The sequence below is a fragment of the Coffea eugenioides genome, chromosome 1 (assembly GCF_003713205.1).
Source record: "Coffea eugenioides isolate CCC68of chromosome 1, Ceug_1.0, whole genome shotgun sequence".
NCBI lineage: Eukaryota > Viridiplantae > Streptophyta > Magnoliopsida > Gentianales > Rubiaceae > Coffea > Coffea eugenioides.
Genome location: NC_040035.1, coordinates 45050392 through 45065924, shown reverse-complemented (window position 1 = coordinate 45065924; position 15533 = coordinate 45050392). Strand labels below are relative to the sequence as shown.

Genomic DNA, 15533 nt, shown 5'->3' with positions numbered 1-15533 from the left:
TGTTTAAGTTTGGAGATTGGATTGGTGATTGGTTTTGGATTTAATTTTCAAATGTTTAAATTTGGACATTTTCTTTCTGGGTAAATCTGGATTCGACTCGGAATCCGTCGGATCCGGTCCCGAAACTCTAAGGTCAAGACCTATTGGACATACGGATCGGGTCTAGACCTATTACATAAAAACGGGTTCGGATATGAAATTTTCAATTCTAACTCGAACTTGACCGGTAGACACCCTTCATTCATGTACTATCAACGTAGGAACTAAAAACACACACGGTAGTCAGTTTCAGAGAATCATTCAAGCCTCCCAATTATCCTTCCGTTGCCTGATTTCCCGCAAGGCTTCAACTGCTGATTTGCGTCCAACGAGAAGAAAACTACTCTTAAAACTTTGGCCAGCGGCGGGTGTGTTGTAGCTGAACAACAGATCACAGAAGTTTTCTTTCGATTTATTTGTCCCCTTTTTGTTGAAAATATGAGTTTTATACACAAATTTAGCACAGCCATCTTGCCCTTCGTATGCAAGTTACAACTCTATCCTCCAGTTAATGACTTAATGTAGTAGGACCATAAGCAGAATACTCTGACTAGGAAAGCGACAGCACCTGAATCTCAGGAATATCAACCGGCATGAATGGGTTAGTCTCCCATGCTTCCTCGATGGTTGATGGAACAGTCGCAAGTCCGAGCAACCTTTGATGCCTAGCCCATATCAATTTCTGACGAATGTTTGCATTGTCTGGTTCGAATTCACGAAGACAGTTCTTTCTCTTTTTGTCTTTTTTGATTAGCTAAGCTTGATTTTCCCCCTCTTCTGTGTTCATTTTGCAAAGGAAAATTAAAGGGTTGAATCATAACTGCATAATCTCAGAGACAGACAACCACCATGTCCTCACATAAATTCCTAGCCACCACAAAGTGCACATTCTTATGTTTCTCTAATTCACTGTTCTTCATTGAGAAATATGTTTCTCTAATTCACTGTTCTTCATTGAGAAATCTTTCAAGACGGCTAATCAAATCAATGCTAACTGAGTCTCAGAAAACAAAAATGAAAATCAAGGTGTTAGGAGGGCTCAATTATGGGTGGCGTCAAAGCAATTTTGACATGATTAATTTGAGCAAATTATTAACGAAGATTATGAAACAAACCAAGGTGTTGGGAGGCATGATATTTTTATCAACCCCAATGAATATCTTGTCACCATCTCTGACTTTCTTAGTGCAGCCCATCACGTTATCATATACTCCACCAAAAACTTTTAATCTTGGTCACCAACCTCTTCATCTCATCATTCCCACCAGCATGATCCCTACCACCATTTCAACCAACAATCCATCAGTAATCTCCGTCTACCCAACGTTCACTACAAACCCGGCACATGAAAAAGACGAAACGTTTGAATAGAGACCCCATGGTGGTTAATCTTCATGTCCAGTTTGTACAAGCAGGAATGGTTAATCTTCCAAACAGGGCATGGGTATGATCTTCATGTCTCAAAGAGCGTTGTCTTCGAAACCCGCTCTTCTCTGCAAGCGGTGATAATTCAAACAGAAGAAAAGAAAGACGGGGATTCCCTTCAACTTAGTACGAGCGGGAAAGATTTGACGTTGAACTGGTGTAGTCTGCAATGTTCCTGAATCAATTAGGAAGCAGAAGAACCGTCATAGTTATAATTTGTTTAATAATTCTAGTGTTTTTACTCGCTTCAGATATAAACTGGTAGCTGCAATTTTTTGTTTTGTGGCTATAGTTGTCCTCTGGCTGATACCAGTTCTTTGTTTTCATTTGTTTTGCAAATTTCATCTTTTTGCTGCATTTGGCAAATCGGTGACCGAATTTGGCACATCCAATAACAGCGTAATAGCATTTACATTACACAAAATCTACTCAATTTGCATTTGAGCCACTGCAGTCTCTCGTTACTACACAATGGCACACCACAGACCTGAAACAACATTACACCGCACATCTTATTTATGCAGTAGGCTTCCAAGTATCCTTCCGTTGCCTGATCTCTCGAATGGCTTCCACAGGGGACTTGCAGCCAACCTTCCTCTGCAAAAGAAGCACAATTTCCAGTTACTGATATACACACATCTACACTCGAAGGAAATTTAAGTGTCTGAATGAAATTCAGTACTGCAACAATTAGTGCATCAAATATTCTACACAAGCAATACTATAACTGTTTTAGAATCCCCGTATTTCAAATTCCGGAGTTACCTGAACGTCAGGAAGATCAACCCGCATGAATGGATTTGTCTCCAGTTCCTCCCCAATAGTGGATGGAATAGTTGGAAGGCCAGACCTCCTCTGCTGCTGAGCCCATGCTAACTTTTGTCTAATTTTTTCATTATCAGGTTCAACCGTTATAGCAAACTGAAAGTTCTTTTCGGTATACTGCAAACAAGTCACGCAGATGTTAGCACTTGTCCACCCACTTTTAGGTAGTGACGGGGCAAAAATCAACTACAGAAGTGACCAACGCTGATTAAAAAAAAAACTCAACCAGAATCAGTAACGCTTCAAACAATCAAACGGAATTTATAAATGCATATAGGTTGAATGTGCATATTGTGGCTGAGCACTCATGATACAGCTTGAAAACAAATTTTACATGTGATACAAGTAAAGCCTTCTAGTTTCTTTGCACAACAACATGCGAAGAGAACACCAACTGTACTGTAACCAGTTGACACAACAGAAAAAACGAAGCAGACATAAGAAAAATGGTAATTAAACAGAATCAATATATCCAATAAAAATCTTAATACCAAACACATTGTGATAAAAGTTAAGACAGATTACCTCATGTCCACAGAAAACTCGAGTTGGCTTTGGTAGTGAACCTAATGTCACACATAGGGACTGATACATCTGTTCTGCAGTGCCTTCAAAAAACTTACCACAACCAGCAATAAACTAGAAAACAAAAGAATGACACAAGTCACAGTTAATCTCTTAGGACAATCTGAATAATCTTAAGAAGGAACGAGCAATAACTTGATTAATGAAAAGCATACTTTTATATCTCTTCATAAAAGCAATGAATAAAAGAACTTGAGAACCGTCTCAGTCACAAGTGCTGATACTAAAGACATCCCACCCCCCAAAATAAATATTTAAAAAGCAAAGCTATGAAAGACAGCCAGCAAAATAACAAAACTACGAGCATAAACTGTCTTATAGCAGCTGGAAAATTCAGAGCATAAATGCCACTGTGCAAGACATTCAAGCCCAGGAAAACCCTGCAAGAATACCTCATAATACAGAGGATTCAAACTTTTGAGCTTGCAATGAACACAATTACTCGTTCCTGATTCATGCATCAAAAACCAACCAAAAGTCGAAAAAATGACAAGATTATTAATTGGCCAAGCACAAGTATAGGGGTTAACAAGATCATATTCTGGAACATTGTGTCCTTTCCTTTCTCCCATGGCAAACAAATGATCTTCGCAATGGAAAAGAACAACAGAGAATATCGTTATACAGGAATCGAGAATGAAGTAAAAATATACTTACCAATGTGTCCCCAGTGAAGACCGCAGGATCCTCTCCATCTTTACCAGTCACGTAGTAACTTATATGACCTTGTGTATGGCTGATAACACATTCCCCATCCCCCACCCCCAAAAAAAAAAAAAATTAACGCAAATATCATAAAAGCACAGCACCCTGTTACTTCAATGATAGTAAGATTGGCATCAAAACATTTCCTAATATTTGAATTCATGGTGGCCTCAATTTTTAATTTATTTTCTTAAAAAAACAGAGGTATTGACGTGTTTTATAGCATCAAACTTTGAAGAAATGCCAAAATATTGAACTTCGAACCAGTTGGTCACAAGATGTAACCAAAGCAGCACACCATCAAAAATAAATATGGAAATGAGTACATCAGACATGCATTTCAAGAGCAAACACAAAAATCATGATCTTCAATATCCACAAAATCTAAGGTAAATTTACAGCCGAGAAAACTTGTTCTATGATAACTGAATGCCAGCACCATTTTAATTATTTTGAACCTGGTTGTGAAGTGGCATACCAGGGCGTGTGAAGGCACAATATACTGATTTCATCCCCTAGGGGAATTCTGTCACCATTTTCGACCTTATTGGTACACCCCCTCACGTTATCAACCGAACCACCATAAACTTTGATTGCAGGAACTATCTGCTTTATCTTGTCATTTCCGCCAGCGTGATCCCTATCATCAAACTTAAGTCACCAATCCACATCCACAGTTACAAATACAATCAAACATAACCCAAATAAGTGATCAAGATCAGAAATCATCAACACGAATATACATGCATTTGGAGCCCAAGACAAAGACGGGGTGCTGACCAGTGGTGGTGAGTAGTGAGGACGAGCTTAAGGTGAACACCATTCTCCTGGGCAGCTCGGAAAACTTTATGGGGTTCAGCTGGGTCCACTGCTGCTGCCTCTTTCGTTTTCTCATTAATTACCCTGATTTTAAAAAAAAGAAAAAGAAAAAAGAAAAGAGAGAACGCTTGAACTTCATTTACCTTGAATTTATCAAGTGTTTGGTTTGTGCGTTTATAAGCAAAGCGACAATTAAAATGACAAAAAAAATCAAGATAAATTGCAAGGGGAAAAAAAAAGAACAGTGGATATGGACTCGAATTACAGGTAGGAGTAATTATCTTCTAAGCATGGGATGTGAAGGATCTTCATCTGGAAAGTGGAAACCCCCCTCCACTTGCTCTGTCTTTCTGTTTTTAGGCAGCGTCGCTGCTGGTGAAGTGATGATGGAGATTTATTATGTTCCGCCCTTTTTGGTGTTTTTCCCAGCTGGGTTAGTTGATAGGGTTCATATGTTCGGCAGCAACCTTCGGCTGGTAGCGTTTTATTCAGGAGAAAGTTCGGTGTGACCGGTAAACGTAGGAACCAGCACGATTTTGTGTCGCTTTTGGTCACTCGCCAAAAATAGTTAATTGACGCCGCTTGCAATATTGCGGTTTCCTGATTTTGTTTCTAGTTGAGAGTTTCTGACTCTGACTTGCAATTTTTCTCTGAAAAAAATTTATACTTTTTTATAAATATATTTTCAATCACTTTTTTATTTTATATATATTTATTAAATTGTTATAATACATTTTTTTATAAAAATCCCAGAAAATAATAATCCAAACGGTGTCAATATTGAACTTTTTCAAATCATTTAACTAGGATGATGAGCCTTGTTTGGTGACTTGAAGTCAGGCATGATCCAAAAGTGTTACGTATTAATTTGATCATGTTAGGATTTAGAAATATAATTTTGAATAACTCATTTTAGGCCAGTCATGAGTACTAAGCGGTCATATTCCTTTTGGTTTTAATGCAACAAATTCTAAGCCTTTGAATGGGCAAAAAAAGGATTTAAGACTCAAATTAATATCACTATAATCCCCATAATATATCAATTTACGTTCTCACTAATTAAGTTGAGTTTTGCAAACACTAAGCTGGGCTTACATTCTACAAGCCAATGCTTGGACACAACTCGATATTTGATTACGACTCACTGTTGTAGCCCAGATATAGTAGCCCAAATAGTAAGTTTGGGCTATAGGGGGTACATACCCCACGTTCTGGGATTGAGACTGATAAACAAAATTACAAAAGTATTTTCCAAATCTGCTATCCAGCAAGGTTCTGAAAACAAATTAGCAGAATACAAGACTGTAAAGTAACAAAGAATGCTTCCTGGTTTTGGCAGAGTATAATAAGCAGCAGAGAAGACCTATGGTGGGGAGTAAGGAGAAGAACAGGCAATGGAAGGAATACCAGAATCTGGGAAGACCAATGGCTATCCAACAACCACCAAGGGAAGCCAAAAACACCCAAACCAGCAAACAGCCAGATTGATAAAGTAGCAGACATGATAGTGGATCACAGATGGAATAGAACCCTCATCTTCAAGATGTTCTGCAAAGAAGATGCTGACAACATACTAAAAGTGCCAATTAGCATCACAGGAAGAGAAGATAGGATGGTCCGGACGGGAAACCAAAATGGAGAATACACAGTGCAATCAGGATACAAACATGCAGTAGAAATGAGAGAGGCTGAAGCAAGGAAGGTGGAAAGGGAAGCGGAATCTAGTTGCAATCTAACAAACCAGCACGTGTGGAAAGTGCTATGGAACTTAAACATCAGTCACAAGATTAAATTCTTCATCTGGAAAGAACTAAGAGAAGTAGTTCCAGTCAAGGAATTGATATGGAGAAGGGTAAATGTTGGAGATCCAATATGCTCAGGCTATGATGAGGAAATGGAAACACTTGAACATATGCTGCTAAATTGTAAGGAAGTCCGAGATATCTGGAAGCTAGCTCCAATACAATGGGATGGAAGTGGAAACCTGACAAGGAATTTCAAGAATTGGTGAACTGCTGTAACTGAAGCTAGATTCAGAGCCCAAGGAACTGATCACATAAGTCTCACGGCTTATATCTTGTGGCAAATCTGGAAGGGCAGGAATGAGAAAGAATCCAACAAAAAGACAAAAGATCCAGCTGCAATAGTCAACAAAGCCTACACTGCCTGGAGGGAGTTTAATAATGCAATGGAGAAAGCTAGGAGTTGTAGCATAGGTAAAACATTAATGCACCAGCAACAAAGCAACCAAGACGAAGTGCAACACTCAGCAGCTACACAAGACATCTTAGGATTGCTGTAAACTGGGACAAGGAAAAGAAAGTTGTTGGTTATGGCATTGTAGCAAAGGATGAAAGGAGGCAGGACCTAATGGGATGGGCAATGAGAGAGATCAAGTGGGAATCAACTCCAACATCTTGCTGAAGAGATCAAACTAGCACTAGTTAAAGCAGCAGAACAAGGATGGAGACTATTAAACATCGGAGTCCCTGAAAAAAGCCTGCTACAGCAAATCCAGCGGGATAAACCACTTGAGGGATGGATGACTATAGTGATACAAGATATCCAAGAGCTGAGTAACCTGTTTTACAAATGCTCATTTTGCCTAGAAGTAGTAGATAGGACTGATCTATGTGTTCAAGCATTGAGCAATCATCAAGATGTAGAATGGGTTAATCCCAACCTACTATACTAATAGCACAATGTAAGTATTGAGCCATTGCTCGCACTGTGTATACTTTTGACAAGTCAATACAATTCTACCGTTTTCGAAAAAAAAGGTATGGATAAATGAGAAAAATGCAATTTTGATACTCAAACTTTGACATATGAAAAATTTTAGCTCCCAAACTTTAGACAAAAGCAAATTTAATACCAAATCTTTCAACTTTTCATCACATTTAGTACCCTTGATGGATTTTCTCAAATTGCAACCGCAAAGAGTTATATAACAGTCACATGCCGAGCAACTCTTGCATAAAAAATGTCAAAAAAATGAAAAATTTAGTCCTTAAACTTAGTACTAAGTGTCAGAAGGATATTTTACTTTTTTGTAGACATTTTTTTTATACAATTGTTGTCAAACATATAACTATCACGTGATTCTTTTCGATAACAATTTGAAAAAAAATCATTAAGAGTACTAAATGTGTTCAAAAGTTGAAAAATTGGATACCAGATTTCCTTTTATTCAAAATTTAGTACCTAAAATCGTTAGTATCAAAATTTGGGTATCAAAACTGCATTTTTCTCATGAATGGACGAGGGATAGAAGGCTTGCTAAATGCTAATAGCTAATTTTTGGGTTGCTGGGCGGCCTGTTTCTTGGTTTACGTGTCACCAAATGAAAATAGAAAAGTTTTGAGAAAAGTTTTATACACTAACGTTATATACATTATTAGATTTGGATCCATGACATTTAATTTAAATTTAAATTTGAAATATAAATTTTAAATATGCGTCATATAATTAATTATGAATGTACACATTGTTACACATATAAGAGTCACTAAAAAAATAAAAATGAGACTGGACTCAATTGGTATGCACCAAATAAGTAACAATGCCAATACAAGTTATTTTAGTTGATAAGGATGGGTCACTTTCTTATAAAAGATCGTATATTTGAATCCTATTATTGATGTGAGTATTATGTTGGTGAATAATTTGTAAAAACCTCTACAAGGGACTTATAGTCCTGGAGGTATATCCTGAGCTGCAGTGATAATTGGAATCGAATTAGTCTAAACTTTTTGTCTACCAAAAAAAAAGGGGAAAAAGAAAAGAAAAAATCAAATAGTAGCTAACAATGAACCCAAATGGACCTAAGGGAAGGGTCGGAGCTTGAAGGACTGGCGGGCTGGCTTGCTAAGCTAGGAGGCTGGATCCTGAGTGGGTCCCGACCCTTGTTGGTATTCCTTCCAGAGTCAGCAATTCCCAAGCAAGAGTATGCCTCAGGCTACGAGCCTGCAATACGCTGACCTTTTCCGTTCAAGTTCACCTGCTGACTGCTGCTGGTGCTCGACCGGGCAGCTGGGAGACTTTGGACAGGGGCTTTAGACAAGCAAAATCAAGTCGTCATTTCCAATATTTGACTCCTTTTCTTCCCATGCGTTTTTCTGCTTCCATTTCTCCGAAAAAAGAAACCCAGTTTGTACAGATTTCCTTTTGTAGCGAGTATTAAAGATCACTGCAGTTTGCTTGTGCAATTTTAAATCAAAAAAACTATTTCTACTCTGAGAACTCAGGAGGAAAAAGTAAAACATGTCGAAATACTCATCGTCAAGGTTCGTCCTCACATACCTCCATCACATTAAATCCTCATCCCTCACAACCCCAGTTTGCCTTGCTAATAATAATCCTACTGCCTTTTCTCACTTGCTAACCCATCACCCAAAACTAGTTAAGAATCCCATTTTCTCACCATGGCTAGGGAATTCTTCAAAAGCCCATTTCTCAACAACCCCGAATTCAAGGATTTCCCAAAACCCAACTCAAAAGCTGCTGATCAACCCAAACCCCAGTATGCTGCCAAATTCTAGGAATTTTCTCGGGTTTAGGTATTTTTCTTTCACTAGTAAGAAGTATGATCTTGGGAAAAGGGCGGTGAGGAACCCAATGGGGGCTGTGAAGGATGCTGCTTCCAGGTACAGGGAGGCGGTGGGGCTCCAGATTGAGGCGTTTTGGAAGAGGAATAGTCTGGTGCTGGTGGGTGCTGGAGGGGTCCTGGTTTGCGTCTTGCTTTGGAGGATTATGTTTGGGATTGCTAATACGTTTGTTGGCCTATCCGAGGGCATGGCCAAATATGGTTTTCTTGCTCTTTCCACTGCCATTGTCTCATTTGCTGTAAGTACTCCTTCCCAAATTTTGTGATTTCAGATGATATTTAAGGTTAAGCATTCTAACTTCAGAACTCTTCTTCCCTGGATACTTTTTGTATATGTGTACTATGTTCAGCTTGAAATGTTGCATTATTTTATTTTGTTGCTCTTTTGATGGCTCTGGAATTCTCCAGTTTGTCAATTGGAACTTACATTTGTTATTCAGTTTTCAATTACTGAATAGCTAGATCTCTTCGTTTGTAAATAAGTCCGTTAATTAGCCAACTCATTGTAAGCCAATACTACGTTCTTTACCCTCTCGGGATAGATTCATTTTTAGTTGTCTAACAATTAATCCCTTGATGATTATGTCAAATGTTATTTTCATCCAAATTTTACAAAAATAATGTAGTAAGCATGCTTCTGTAATCCATGTTTTTTCCGCAAGCTACTAAACAACCTATTTTTGCATTGAAATTATCTTATTATGGACTATGGAGTGCAACACGTATCCCATGACAATGAGTATCAATGCATTTTAGACCTCTTAGTACCAGTTAATAGATGATGTTATTTGTTGTCGTCAATTGCATAAGCAGGCAAGCTCATGATTAGGATAAATTAGATGAAGCTCTTGAACTAATGTTGCACTCTGACAGTGGACAATGTCGTGGTCCCTGTCAGTGTGAGTCTTCTGATTGGTCTTTAGGATTCTACCTATTTTCAAATTGGAAAAAGAAAAATGATTACAAGAAACAGAATAAATGAGTCAGAAATTATCACATCTGCTATTTTAACATGACAACTTCCTGAAATGGTAATCTGTGTCACAGTTCAGTTCAAATGATGTTAGCCGTGAAAAGTTGCTCAGAAGTTTGTTAGGTTCTCGGTTATCTCTTTTTGGAGTAGTTATTTTGCTGAATAGATATTGTATGAACATCTTGATGTCTTAAATTTTCATTTTTCACGATGAACTTCTTTTAGTTTCTTGATTGATACCCTGTGTCATAAATCATTGTGCTTGTAGAAATGTCCTGGTATTTTCTGAAAATGTTTTTCAAGGAGTTTTTATTGTGCCTTTCAACTTTAAGATAATGTTAATGTTAATTTTGTTTGATTTCCCTGTAATGTTCAGATTTTATATCTTCGTTCAAGATTCACAGTGAATCCTGATAAGGTTTATAGAATGGCCATGAGAAGACTTAACACATCCGCTGGGATTCTTGAGGTCATGGGTGCTCCACTAACTGGCACTGACTTAAGAGCATATGTGATGTCAGGAGGTGGTATGACACTGAAGAACTTCAAGCCAAGGTTTAGGAACAAAAGATGTTTTCTGATATTTCCAATACGAGGTTCTGAGAGGAAAGGCTTAGTAAGCGTTGAGGTCAAGAACAAGAATGGCCAGGTTTTTTCTGAACTAGCTGACTAAGTGTTCTATATATAGAAGACGTTTTGATTTGTTGTATATTGCAAAACTGCTTTGACTGGGTTAGTGTTTGGTGGTCAATTTAGTAAACATGTGTATTCTCTATTTGTCATCTGTCAGTCATATCTCTGTAAGATTGGCATGTGTGCTTGTTCATAGATAAATATTGGTACTTGTCGTTCCATACTGTGTCCTAGTTAGAAGGAAGAGAAAGGTGCAAAAGGGTGAAAAGCAAAAGTTAAAGGTGTTGACGTTCCTGCTTATGATTCAGGGCGTAGTTTCTCTTCTTCTTTTTTGTGAAGAACATTTACTGTTTGATTTTCTGCAGTATGACATGAAACTACTGGCAGTAGACATCCCCATGGCAACAGGACCTGATCAGCGCCTTTTCCTAATTGGGGACGAAGAAGAATACAGGGTTGGTGGTGGCCTCATTTCTGAGCTTAGAGATCCTGTTGTAAAAGCAATGGCAGCAAGTAAGGAATTTGAAGATCGTGATGATCAGGAGGATGAGGAGGATGCTGAAAGGGAACTTCAAGAAGCAGAAAGAAAACAACGTGAAGAAATTGAGAAGCTTGAAAAAGTTGAATCATGACAGATTTTGCATCTGAGTTTGTTGATCACTTTTCTGCTCTTTTCTTTGATTTACGTTGAACTCTTTAAAGAAAGAAGAGTTGATTTCCTGGCAGCAAAGAGGAATGTGGCTTAAAAAAAACCCCTTCACAAGCGCTTCATGATTCGTTTTACAGATTATCTGTATTTTGTTAATACTCCTTGGTAGGATTGACCATTTATGGGAGCACCTGCTTTAGGCCTGCAGATTTCTATGATTCCCAATAAAGGCGTGCTTACCTGAGTTGGCTATGACCTAATACTCCCATTTTGACGGGTTCCTTACTAAATGGATGGAAAGCACCAGAAACTTTTGTAACTTGAGTGATTATGATGTCAAAAATTCTTTTAGCCACTGATGTTTGTATTTTTTAGGATCAATCTGGAATACGGTTGGTTCATGGGATTCCTCTTTCAAGATCTCCAGGTTAAGCCAAAGATATCAACATAGTGAGTATTGGTTGGCTTTTCTCTGTTTCTTTTCCTAAGTGTTAATATGCTATTTCTGTAAGATGAGATTTTCTTGCACGGATGCTGGGTGCAGCTAGACGTACCCGAGCTAGGTATATTCAATTAAGACCTGTCCTGTGTTTGTTAAAGAATAACCAGTAGCCCCTCTCGGCCATGTACATTATCTGATTGTTCCCGCGGAAATTTAAAATTGCTGATTCGGACTTACCCTTGTACAAGAAAATTTCCCATTACAATTTGCTTTTATATGTGTTATAATTTGTTAAATGGCCTGATCCATTCAACTCAAAGGGTTTTGCTTCTAGTGGCTCTTGCGACAATGATACACCTGTTGCAACATATGCCAGGCACAATTCATACGCAGCTGATGACACGTCCTTAAAAGTAACCGTCGCACATGCGAGATCCATCTGGTTTTCGATAGAGTGGCAGCTTGGAAAGAATATCCAAATTTAGAGCCATTACAAATACAGGATTGTTTCAAAACCCATTTCTTTGCCCCCCAAAAAAAAGATCTCAAAATTTTTTCCAGTTTTCAACACGGAAATAGGAGACATTATAATTGTAAAGAAGGAATATGTGCACGCAGTACAACTAGCTATACAAGAACATCACGAATTCCAAGTTCTTCGAGATCAAAGGACGGCTCTTGCTCTTTTGGTGTAACAAAGCTGTCTGAAACGTCTGCTATCTCGCTCTTTTGCTGGTTAGACAATCATCCTTTTCTCGTCCATGGACATTGAGCAAGGTGGCAAAGCGTTTACAGGAGAGCACAGAGTAGAAAAGCCCACTTTCAATAGACGTGCCTGCAGTTATGACCCAGAAATTGCCTTGTAACCTTCCTTCTCAAGAAGTTTAGCGATGGAAATATCTCCAGTCTTCACAATTTTCCCATCCTCCTATAAACAGAAATGTTTCAGTCAATACCCGAAAGGAACAAGGAGAAAATAAAAGTGATGAGGCTATCATTAAGAAACTCAAGTAACATAACATGACAACATAAATTCAAATGTGGAAGTTATTGAGATTCTCACAAGAATGTGGCATATTGCTTAACATAATATGCAGAAGGAATGGAATTCAGGAAGTCGAAGAATCAACAGGGTAAAATTAAGTGACTGCAAATGGGAACAATTTGTTCGTGGTTAGTTAATATTCTAAAATCCCAGCCACTGCATCCCCAAGTTATTTTCCTTGATATCATCATATTTGTTCTCAACTAACCAAGGGGGGAAAAATAACTGCATACAGAATGTAACACGGGAACTTGCTTACAAGAAGCAAAAGCTTGCTTACCATTACATGGATAAATGTTGGCTTGATAAACTCCAAAAGTCGCAGATAGTGAGTAATCATTAAAACTGAATTCTTGGGAGTGAGGAGTCCATTCACTGCCTTTGCGACATCACGCAGTGCATCTACATCTAGGCCAGAATCAATTTCGTCCAATATACCCAACTCTGCACCAAGAACCTATAAAAAAATTGAATATTTAGCAGCATTACACACGACATCACCAAAAACACAAAATAACTAAGCAGACAAAATACCATGGTAGCCTATCAAGCCAGCTATAAACTTGAAGAAAATGTGAAAAGAGAAGATCACAAAGATACTGAATCATACCGCAAGTTGTAAAATCTCATTACGCTTCCTTTCTCCACCACTAAATCCTACATTAACATTCCTGTTCAAAAAGTCTACTTTCATATTTACAAGCTCAAGCTTTGGCGCAATGTAGCCATAGAACTGCAGGAAAGAATAACATCAGTGTATTTGTCAGCCAAAGAAGCCCCAACCAAACACCCTTTTTACATTAACAATGCACCTGAAACAGTGTATTACAAGCTTAGTTGAAAACAAAGCAAGTCACAACAACATAGAGTTACAAACCTCAATTGGTCCAAGCTCCGGTTGTCCATGTTTTATCCTTCTAGCATTGTATGCCATGTTCAAGAAGTCAATATTGCTTACCCCTGGAATTTCAACAGGGGTCTGGAAGCTCATGAAAAGGCCGGCAACAGCTCTTTCCTCTGGTTCCATCTCAAGCAAATTCTCACCCTTATAAGTGACACTACCGCCTGTAATCTCATAATCAGGATGCCCAACAAGGACCTACAATCATTAAGTTTTCCTAGCATCATCAGTTAAAGCAGATAGTAGCCAAAATATCCAGAAAGTATCTACCTCAAGCCAAAGAAAAGGAGGCTTCCAAGTAAATCTTAACTAGATCGATGCAGAAAAGGACAAAAGCAAAAGAACGGGTGTTAAAAGGACCAAAAATAATAAATTACTAGGTAATCCAACATCCGATACCTCATTGAATAAGCATTCCTGAACAAACATTCATCCAAAATTCCATGTTATGGATAAATGGTGGGTACAACTTTTCACTTTTGAGTTCAATCAGTTAAGACTCCTATTTTATTTAGAAATTCTCCCAGACAAAATCTTGAAGTCCAAATTCATCAATAAGCAAATAAAGGTTCTACAGCACAAGTTCTATCCGTAAAATTCAAAAGACTATCGTGGAGATGATCTTATTTAAGACTAACTTAATGCAATTCTAAAAACAATAGAAAATATAGCTATGAGTTCAAAACAGCAAAGCTCAGCTCACACCTCAAAAACGGGGAAGAAAATAACTAACCTTGGCAAAAGTGCTCTTTCCAGAACCATTCTTCCCCATAACAGCATGAACCTAAAAATATCCAATTCCGGAAGATAGAATTAAGACCGAAACAAAAAGTCAAGAGAATAAATATCAATTTCAGTCGGAAGATGAAAATTATAAACGTAACTGCACCGCCCCCCAGAGAGAGAGAGAGAGAGAGAGAGAGTTAGAAGTCTAGAGGATACTTATATTAAACTGTACAACCTAGAGCACTTAATTTAATTGATAGGGTAATTTAGACCGACCTCGCCTCGGTGGATAGTAAGGTTAACCCCTTTGAGAACCGGCTGTTTTGACTCGGAGACGACGGCTGAGAGGTCCTTAACTTCCAGGAGAAGCTCGAGCGAGTCGCTGCTATGGGCGGATGATGACGCCGGAGAGTCGAAGGTTACGGCGCTTCTGACTCTCAGAGAACGGCGGGTGTTGATGAGACTCGAGCGGCGAGAGGACAGAGCAGAGACGACAATCAGTTGAGAATTAGAGACGACGGAGCACTTCTTGGAAGAAAATAGAGGAGAAGTTGAAGAACAATAAGGTGTGAATGGGACGAGCGCCATTGAAACTGGTAAGAGGAGGCTGCTGTAAGAAATCGAATGAATGATTAAAAATGGAAACGGAAATGAAGAACAAGGAAGGAACCCAAAGTTGAAAATGGTATATGGCTTTCTAGTAATTTTGAGTTTGATCATCATTTTTTAAAAATAAAAAAATAATAAAAAATCGAGAATTCGATCCTCGTGTCAAGTGTGATGCAACCTCCCTATTTATTTGGTTGGGCCAAAACATTGGGCTAGGCCTTGCATGAAATATGTAGAATGTTTTGGAGTAGGGAGGGTAGCCATTACTTCTCTGCAGTCCACTTAATCCTGAGACTATTATTCTGGACTGGGCAAACATAGCAGTCTTTTGTCATCGGTTGTACGATGATTTTTTTTTTTTTGGGGGGTAATGTGAAAGATCCATTAATTTAGCTGTAATTCCGATTCCAAGAATACACAACAAGGCACTATACTAATCTATATTGTGGGGGACAGCTAATTAACCAATATATTATTTTAAAATAATTTGATAAAAGAAAAAGGTAAATGTTATACACACTTCACTTTTTTACACGGCACTCCTAGTATCA

At 38.3% G+C, this 15533-nt stretch overlaps 3 protein-coding genes across 3 annotated transcripts; 1 reads left to right on the top strand and 2 right to left on the bottom strand.

Moving 5' to 3' along the window:
• Window positions 1–1821: 1821 nt before the first annotated feature.
• Window positions 1822–4861, bottom strand: LOC113775545 (hydroxyacylglutathione hydrolase cytoplasmic). Its single transcript, XM_027320479.1, has 7 exons — window positions 4664–4861; window positions 4360–4482; window positions 4058–4219; window positions 3532–3610; window positions 2815–2928; window positions 2230–2406; window positions 1822–2061 (listed from the first exon to the last, which is right to left on the bottom strand). Exons 1-7 carry the CDS (start codon window positions 4708–4710, stop codon window positions 1981–1983), a joined length of 783 nt encoding a protein of 260 aa, XP_027176280.1. The 5' UTR covers window positions 4711–4861; the 3' UTR covers window positions 1822–1980.
• Window positions 4862–8288: 3427 nt separating this feature from the next.
• LOC113752154 lies at window positions 8289–11716 on the top strand. Its single transcript, XM_027296289.1, has 3 exons — window positions 8289–9243; window positions 10354–10626; window positions 10976–11716. Exons 1-3 carry the CDS (start codon window positions 8662–8664, stop codon window positions 11240–11242), a joined length of 1122 nt encoding a protein of 373 aa, XP_027152090.1. The 5' UTR covers window positions 8289–8661; the 3' UTR covers window positions 11243–11716.
• A 371-nt stretch (window positions 11717–12087) lies between these two features.
• LOC113758706 (ABC transporter I family member 6, chloroplastic-like) lies at window positions 12088–15043 on the bottom strand. The gene is made up of 6 exons (XM_027301472.1): window positions 14650–15043; window positions 14381–14431; window positions 13624–13845; window positions 13357–13479; window positions 13027–13203; window positions 12088–12629 (listed from the first exon to the last, which is right to left on the bottom strand). Exons 1-6 carry the CDS (start codon window positions 14959–14961, stop codon window positions 12543–12545), a joined length of 972 nt encoding a protein of 323 aa, XP_027157273.1. The 5' UTR covers window positions 14962–15043; the 3' UTR covers window positions 12088–12542.
• Between the last annotated feature and the right edge of the window lie 490 nt (window positions 15044–15533).

What these genes read in the sequence shown, in the direction of transcription:
- LOC113775545 (XM_027320479.1), bottom strand. Translation starts at nt 4,710, where the DNA reads ATGAAGATCCTTCACATCCCATGCTTAGAAGATAATTACTCCTACCT. An exon ending in CTCACTACTCACCACCACTG is followed by an intron (nt 4,220 to 4,359) that starts GTCAGCACCCCG and finishes GTTTGATGATAG; the next exon opens with GGATCACGCTGGCGGAAATG. An exon ending in TTGTGCCTTCACACGCCCTG is followed by an intron (nt 3,611 to 4,057) that starts GTATGCCACTTC and finishes ATGTGTTATCAG; the next exon opens with CCATACACAAGGTCATATAA.
- LOC113752154 (XM_027296289.1), top strand. Translation starts at nt 8,662, where the DNA reads ATGTCGAAATACTCATCGTCAAGGTTCGTCCTCACATACCTCCATCAC. An exon ending in CTGCCATTGTCTCATTTGCT is followed by an intron (nt 9,244 to 10,353) that starts GTAAGTACTCCT and finishes TGTAATGTTCAG; the next exon opens with ATTTTATATCTTCGTTCAAG. An exon ending in TCAAGAACAAGAATGGCCAG is followed by an intron (nt 10,627 to 10,975) that starts GTTTTTTCTGAA and finishes GATTTTCTGCAG; the next exon opens with TATGACATGAAACTACTGGC.
- LOC113758706 (XM_027301472.1), bottom strand. Translation starts at nt 14,961, where the DNA reads ATGGCGCTCGTCCCATTCACACCTTATTGTTCTTCAACTTCTCCTCTA. An exon ending in GAAAGAGCACTTTTGCCAAG is followed by an intron (nt 13,846 to 14,380) that starts GTTAGTTATTTT and finishes TAATGATTGTAG; the next exon opens with GTCCTTGTTGGGCATCCTGA. An exon ending in ATGAGATTTTACAACTTGCG is followed by an intron (nt 13,204 to 13,356) that starts GTATGATTCAGT and finishes ATTTTTTTATAG; the next exon opens with GTTCTTGGTGCAGAGTTGGG.